Source organism: Camelina sativa, chromosome 18 (assembly GCF_000633955.1).
Source record: "Camelina sativa cultivar DH55 chromosome 18, Cs, whole genome shotgun sequence".
Lineage (NCBI taxonomy): Eukaryota > Viridiplantae > Streptophyta > Magnoliopsida > Brassicales > Brassicaceae > Camelina > Camelina sativa.
Window position 1 is genome coordinate 17,855,943 of NC_025702.1, and position 6,584 is coordinate 17,862,526.

Below are 6,584 nucleotides of genomic sequence, written 5' to 3' on the forward strand. Positions count from 1 at the left end.
TGAGAAGCACTAACTGCCTGCATATCTGGTTGCATGGACACTGTAGTATTTGAAACTGTAGATGCTTCTGGGTGATAGTAAGTCCTAGCCGGAATTTCATGCTGCTGACTAGCTTCCACTTCCTTTTGTGATGCTGAAGTATAGAACTCACTTCTATACCCACTCCCATTAGCTGCAGGTGCAGAAGGATGCTCATTCCCAGATAACGTCGACGGGTGATATTTATTATCAGAATAAGGTGACGCAAAGTGGTCCTTCTCTGATGGTGTTGCCGGAATAGATTCATTTTCTGACGCCAAGCACTCTGAAGCAGTTCCGTATCTGTCATAGCAAAAAAAACCAAGCCCTATGGTTACACATTCACATATAGGTAACTGCAAAGCCAGAAAATAGGAACAATGTAAACATCTGCAGTGTGGAGGTCCTGGAGTCTAGCAGAGTTCAAATAGCTATGATCGACATATTTGGCAAAAGATTAAAGTTCAAATTGGAACTGAAATAGGATAATAAATCAATAAAGCTATTGGCTAAAGGAATACCAAAACCCCCTACAACCATAGTTACCTCCGAATATTAGATAAAATGGTAAGGTATTTGAGTTGAGGGTCCTGTATAGATGACCGCGGAGGGTCTGACCGAGGAGGATCTGACTGAGGAGGATCTCCGAGCAACCGTTGCTGCCGAGCTTCTGTAGGATAATAAGGCTGATTCAAATTTGACAGACCATCTCTAGGTGGGGTTGTGTAGTCGTCTTGTCTGGAGTAACTATGTTGGAGCAGAGATGTGCGGGGAGCAGACTGATGGGCCATAAGAGAGCCAGGTCGTGGTTCTGCATGACGAGCAGACAGAGGATCTAAAACAGATGAAGCATTTCTAAGTTGTGTAGCAGCTATGAACCTTTCCTCAAAAGATAGAGTCCTTGGTGCTGGAGCTCTAGAAGCCAATCTCTGAGGTAACAGATCGATCTCTGGAGCAGTAAATGGACGGAACAATGATAACAAAGACATAACCTGCAATCCATGGAACAATTATCATTACTAAAAAGTCAAGCAGGTAAGCATGGAACTTAAAAAAACCTGTGCTGTAAAAAAAAGCAAGAAAAAGTGTATTACTTGGTGAGGAGCAAGTTCTTGATTAAATTTGGGCCCCTTGTAATTTTCATAGATAGCAGACTTGAAAGCGTTTTCTGGCAAGGGATAACAGTTCATGAGGATTCTAAATCCAACCTGCCAAAATCAAGTAAAAGAGAAAAAGAACAATCTTAGACACATTCAGATGATGATTTATCTAAACGAAAGCATATGTGTGTGTGTGTTCACAGGAGGCTTACCTGAGCAGGATATTGCATGTCAAAAGCTTCAGGTTCAATATCCAACCTGCCACCAGTAGTAGCTTCATAGACACCATACAAAAGTCTCTTCTCAAAGTCATAAAGGAAAAGCTTCATCCCTGGTTTGATACTCTCAACAACGTCTCTTCTTCCTCTTGGAACGCCGAAAACACGGTAACGGTAGCAATCATTTTTCGTCCTCGCATTACACATAAAGATATAACCAGGTAGCAGCTGCTCATGATGAACCTGAGGTCTCCTTTGTATCACTTTCTCTAATCCAGTGGGTGAGTTCCCATAAGCAGCCAAAAGGTTTCTGTTATACATAGCAGAAGCAGAGTTTTGGGAAGCAGCAACATATGCATTATTAGCATTCGTTTGTTCACCATCAGATAACTCCATCTCCGTCTCCATCGCTTCGGCCATCTCTTTAAACTGTAAACAAGTACGCGAATATGTCACTGGAATTACAAAAACAAATGTGGGATCAAGAAATAGTAATAAATACGTCACACGATCTGGGTTTTGAGAATCAAACGGAAAAAAAAAATCAAAGAGAGAGATGAAAATGACAAAAAGTGACTTACCGGAATTTGAAACCCTAGGACTGAAATTGAGAAATCAGGAAGATTGAATAAGAGAGGTAATATCAGATCAGGTCATAATTAGGTGTTGATTTTTGTATTTAAGATTAGGATCAACGTGCGAATCTGAATTGATAGAAGAAGTTGGATTCTGTTCTCTATATAAGTATGTTTTTGGTTCATGAAGGTGTCGCGGAGAAGATGACTTTCACAGAGAATCACGTGACAGACGTGTAAGGCTAAATATTTAAATGGGCCAATAACTATCTATTGGGCCTTTATTAAGACCCAAATCTTTAAACAAAACTAATTTACCCATCGTAAAAATAACAACAATTACAGAGAGTTGGAACTTTCTGACACAAGCCGAGACCAGACCAGAGAGTTGGTGTCTTTGATTTGAGAGTTGTGAAATCGATCTCTAGTCTTTGAGTTGATTTAGAGATCAGCTTTTCAGAACATAAAAGCCCTGTAGTTGCCTCTTCCGGAGATCAATCTCTATTTGTGAATTTCAGGTTCGTCGAATTGTGATACGGATGATACTAGGGTTTCTTAGAATTGGTTTGTCTCCTTAGTTTAAGGTTCGTCCAATTCCTGGGTTTCTTCTAGCTCGTGCCAAGATAGGAACCTAGGGTTTGTTCTGTGCTTTCTTCGATTACTGAATCTCATTAGCTTTCTTGATTTTTAATCTTTAAGTTCTATGTTTTGAGTGGAGGTCATCTTTTTTTCTTCTGTAGAATGTCTTCAAGGGAGAGGATAGGTTCAAAGCATCATAGCAGAGTGAGCCAAGGCATGTCAACTAGTGGGTCATCATTATCAAGGCACCATGAGACCATCTCTTCGGCTTCGGATCCGCGTCATCTTCGAGACCAACGGATCTCTCTTCCCGATATTCTAGAGAACAAGATTGCAGCTCAAGCTGCTGAGATAGACCGGCTCTCAAGTGACAACCGGAAACTAGCTTCAAGCTACGTAGCTCTCAAGGAAGACTTAACCGTGGCTGACCGTGAAGTCCAGGGGCTAAGAGCTCACATCAGAAAGACGGAAACAGACACCGAGATTCAGATCCGGGCGACTCTTGAGAAAATAGCTAAAATGGAGGGTATGATCAAGAACAGAGAGAATATAAGGAGGGAGGTGCAATTAGCTCACATTGAAGCTCATCGGTTGGCCAGAGAACGCGAAGAGCTTGCTTCACAGGTGAAGTTGGTGGTAAAGGAGTTGAAGAAGGTTTGTCTTGAGGCAGAGGGTTTAGAGGCGTCGAGCCAAGAGCTTGAGCGGTTGAAAGAGGAGCACCAGAGATTACGGTAAAAAGAAGAGTCTTTTACATGTCAAGTAACTGTTAACTATTGATCACCAGTTGTTTTAACCATTTGGTTTTTATGTAACAGGAAAGATTTTGAGGAAGAGAAGAGTGGGAACGTAGAGAAACTTGAGCAATTGAAAGAGATGGAGAGGAAAATAATCGGAGCTGTTAAAACGATTGAGAAGCTGCGAAGTGAAATCGCAACCGCAAGGAGCAAAGACGTCTGAGAATTGAATGTGTTTTAGATTTGAGACCAAAGAGGCCGAGGCTGGGGCTCCTCTATTTAGGAAGGGATTACAAGAACCACAATTGTGTTCTCATCTTTCCTAATATATATATATATATATATATATATATATATATATGAGCTTTCCTTTTTTTCAAATCAACCTGTTCCTTTCTGAGAAAATGAGTTAGAGAAGTGTTCAAATGGTCGATCACAACATCTGCTGAGAATATTCTACCACAGAAACAAACAAGTGTACTCTTAAGCATTCATTACACAAATCCCCAATACTTAAGAAGAGGTCAAGCGACTAGATCGACCTCATCGCGTTGAGGGTAAACCACATCAAGCCTCATCATACTCTTGTACTGATCAGGTACCGGTGCACCACCTTGAACACACATCTCCACAACCGCAGGAGCCTTGCCGTAGAACCTCGTCAAGCTATTATCAAGAACAGAACCATCAGTAGGATCCCTAACATGCCACACATAGTTTGGACCAACCACATCATCAATAGTAGCTTCTTGCCACGCATGCATTCCGTCTCGCATCTGATGCTTTGTCGCTTTACACATCCTCACTTTGTGTCCCTTTGGACCAACCTGAATCTCTGGACAATACCCACAAGTCCACACTTTGTATCTCTCCATCAGTTTCCTGACCCCCAAAACCATTTCAAACCATGACTCCATCGTCTCAATGCTTAATTCCTTCAAGCTCTTCTTCTCCTCAACCTTGCAACGATCATCTTCTTGTAAAAGCTCAACAGTAGAAGTAACTGCAGTCTCTATATTTCCATCACTGACTTTCTCAAAATCTACAATCCGTCCTTCGATGCTGTACACAGGTTTCGATCTTCGCTTTGATGGGAACTTCTCAAGGTCTACACCAGCCTGTATACATAGCTCGAGAACCGCAGAGATCTTAGGGACGGTAAATCTCTCGTCGTGTATAACTCTCGGTTTGACAGCACGGTCATAAAGGTGAAAACTTTTTGGGAACAAGACAACATCGCTCACTCTTCCTCTTTTCCAGACATGAGTCGCACTTCTTGAACCACTACCAGGACCTGTACAAGTCCTGATTTCATGACCTTCCTTGCCAATATGAACCTCAGAGCAGCATCTGAACAAAAACAACACAAGTTCTCAAATATATAAGCAAATCAAAAGAGAGAAGGGAGAGGAATAGTAATGTAACCTGCAGCGATGAACAGGAACATGGTGAATGATTTTAGAGAGGCCGGAGAGCAAAGAGTTGCGGCATCGGTGAACAGAATGAGCCACGTGGACAAGTTCCGGAACAAGTAAACCGTTATCCGGCGGATCTTCCAGAACTCGACATGGTTGTAGTTTTCTCAGTTGCTTCTCTTCTTTCGCGCGACGAATCAACTCTTTCATCGGAGTCGGATACGGCTTCCTCTCTGATTTATCCTTCCGTGGCTTGGGTACGTCGGCGTAGAGAGGATCGTCATCATCAACAACGACAACTGGAACGTCGTGATTGGTGGTTAGAGATTTAACGGGAGTTGAATAATGAGATTTTCTGATTACGGAGACTGAGATTTGCATTAGCTTTCTTCTCTGCATTTTTGCTCCCAAATGCACATAAGGTGTTCGATAGAATTCCCCAATGGTGAAAAATTGGGTTTTCTCAGTTTTTTTTTTTTTTTTTCACATGCCTTGTCACGTGGCTCCCACGTGTACCTTGCTGTTACTTTTGGTTGAGACTCCCGCTTGCCCTCTACTCTGCTTCTTCTTCTCGCAAATCAGATTTTGTCTCTCCGAAGCTTTGAAAAAACCCTAGAGAACAAGAAAGCGAAAAGAATCGTTTGCTATGGAGCCTTCTTTCAAGGATGATGAAGAGGGCGCACAACTCTACAGAGATGTTACACGTCACTTCCGTGAAGGAAACTACATCAAGGCATTGGAGATCATTGACGATTTGATTTTAGTCCATGGGGAAGATAAAGACGCATGGCATCTTCGTCTCAAAGAAGGTCACGTATTCTTGGGACTAGCGCAAAAAGCAGAGAGCCCTGACGTGAAAGTCGCATTCTTGTTAGGTTCTGTAGAGTGTCTTTCGGAAGATGATGGGTTATCACCACTTTGTGCGAATTCACTCCACATGTTGGGCAAAAAGCTTGGGTCAGTATTGTATCTCAAGAAGGCTGTGGAGAAAGCAAAACATGGTTTAACTCTTACTTGGGCAGAGAACCCAGCTGAACATGGTCCACTGAGTTTGGAAGATCAAAAAGTACTCGACGAAAAGAATAATGGATTGTTGGAAGTAATCAGAGATGCAGAGTCTCGTATCGCTTCTTCCAAGACTCTTGTTGGTTCTACTATGAAAAACTCTGAACAAAGAGTTTGGGAGTCAAAGAAGAGTCCAGACCCGCGTGAGGATACATTTAAAAGATTGAGGTTATACTGGGTGGGATTGGATGTTAGGATCAAAAGGGACTTTTTGAAAGTAAGCGTTGCAAAGCTTACAAATTTTGTTGTGGGATTAGGATATTACAAAGCGGAGGGACGAGATGCTTTGGAGCAAGTTCTCGCTTCTGCAAAGAAAGACAGAAAATGGTCATTCTGGATATGCCGCACTTTGTGTTCCAAGAAGTTCTCCAGTGCTGAAGAATGTAAGAATCATCTTGAACAACAACACGCTGTAGATTTTAAACTTTCTTCAGAAAAGGATATGGTCAAGAGGATTGGAAAAGACTGGGCTCGTAAGATATCTGTTGGAAGTTGGGAACCAGTAGACGCAGTAGCTGCCGTTGAAATGATCAATAACCGGCTCGCAGATGTGAAAGCTTTTGCATCTAAATCTAAGAGTGGATGGTCCAAAGAATGGCCTATAGCTGTGGATGAAGAGCGGAGTAAGTTACTCAAGGAAATCAAATTGCTCCTTGTCTCGTTTTGCGACAAGAAAATTCTCTCCGGTAGCCTTCGTGACTGGATGATGCGTTTTCCGGTTAAGCATCTAGTGAAACTTGAAGTTTCCCAACAGAGTATTGTTGATTTGCGTTTAGTAGAAACACCTCAGAGTATCTGTTTTCTAGAAAGTCATGAGCTCAGTCAAATCCTAGACTTCCTAAACAACATCAAGTGTGAAAGGAATGATGGTACAGATGCA

At 42.1% G+C, this 6,584-nt stretch overlaps 4 protein-coding genes across 10 annotated transcripts in view; 2 read left to right on the forward strand and 2 right to left on the reverse strand.

Moving 5' to 3' along the window:
* LOC104763627 overlaps window positions 1-2,104 on the reverse strand; it is a 9,963-nt gene extending 7,859 nt beyond the window's left edge. Inside the window, exons 1-4 of one of the 3 annotated variants that reach the window (XM_019240473.1) lie at window positions 1,918-2,104; window positions 1,331-1,765; window positions 1,113-1,226; window positions 923-1,010 (exon numbers count right to left, since the gene is read on the reverse strand). In XM_019240473.1, the coding sequence (XP_019096018.1) occupies window positions 923-1,010; window positions 1,113-1,226; window positions 1,331-1,756 (628 nt within the window). In that variant the 5' untranslated portion in view covers window positions 1,757-1,765; window positions 1,918-2,104. Of the gene's footprint in view, window positions 1-661; window positions 1,011-1,112; window positions 1,227-1,330; window positions 1,792-1,917 lie in introns of all 3 variants that reach the window. The other 2 variants (XM_019240471.1, XM_019240472.1) reach the window with 2 other exon arrangements.
* LOC104762314 (protein FLX-like 4) lies at window positions 2,255-3,665 on the forward strand. 3 transcript variants are annotated; one of them, XM_010485580.1, is made up of 3 exons: window positions 2,255-2,429; window positions 2,652-3,221; window positions 3,306-3,665. In XM_010485580.1, exons 2-3 carry the CDS (start codon window positions 2,653-2,655, stop codon window positions 3,445-3,447), a joined length of 711 nt encoding a protein of 236 aa, XP_010483882.1. In that variant the 5' UTR covers window positions 2,255-2,429; window position 2,652; the 3' UTR covers window positions 3,448-3,665. The 3 variants fall into 3 exon arrangements, with proteins under 3 accessions (XP_010483882.1, XP_010483883.1, XP_010483884.1); XM_010485581.1 differs by having other exon boundaries at window positions 2,266-2,495; XM_010485582.2 differs by lacking the exon at window positions 2,255-2,429 and adding an exon at window positions 2,473-2,547.
* LOC104762313 (APO protein 3, mitochondrial) lies at window positions 3,701-5,092 on the reverse strand. The gene is made up of 2 exons (XM_010485578.2): window positions 4,650-5,092; window positions 3,701-4,574 (listed from the first exon to the last, which is right to left on the reverse strand). The coding sequence occupies exons 1-2, from the start codon at window positions 5,036-5,038 to the stop codon at window positions 3,749-3,751; spliced, it is 1,215 nt and encodes a 404-aa protein (XP_010483880.1). The 5' UTR covers window positions 5,039-5,092; the 3' UTR covers window positions 3,701-3,748.
* Window positions 5,269-6,584, forward strand: part of LOC104762312 — a 6,144-nt gene continuing 4,828 nt past the window's right edge. Inside the window, exon 1 of one of the 3 annotated variants that reach the window (XM_019240542.1) lies at window positions 5,269-6,551. In XM_019240542.1, coding sequence (XP_019096087.1) covers window positions 5,286-6,551 — 1,266 coding nt within the window. In that variant the 5' untranslated portion in view covers window positions 5,269-5,285. The remainder of the gene's footprint in view (window positions 6,552-6,584) is intronic. The other 2 variants (XM_019240541.1, XM_019240540.1) reach the window with 2 other exon arrangements.

Coding starts and splice junctions, on each gene's coding strand:
- LOC104762313 (XM_010485578.2), bottom strand. CDS start 5,038: ATGCAGAGAAGAAAGCTAATGCAAATCTCAGTCTCCGTAATCAGAAAA. Junction 4,575..4,649: donor GTTCCTGTTCATCGCTGCAG/GTTACATTACTA, acceptor GTTTTTGTTCAG/ATGCTGCTCTGAGGTTCATA.
- LOC104762314 (XM_010485580.1), top strand. CDS start 2,653: ATGTCTTCAAGGGAGAGGATAGGTTCAAAGCATCATAGCAGAGTGAGC. Junction 3,222..3,305: donor GAGGAGCACCAGAGATTACG/GTAAAAAGAAGA, acceptor TTTATGTAACAG/GAAAGATTTTGAGGAAGAGA.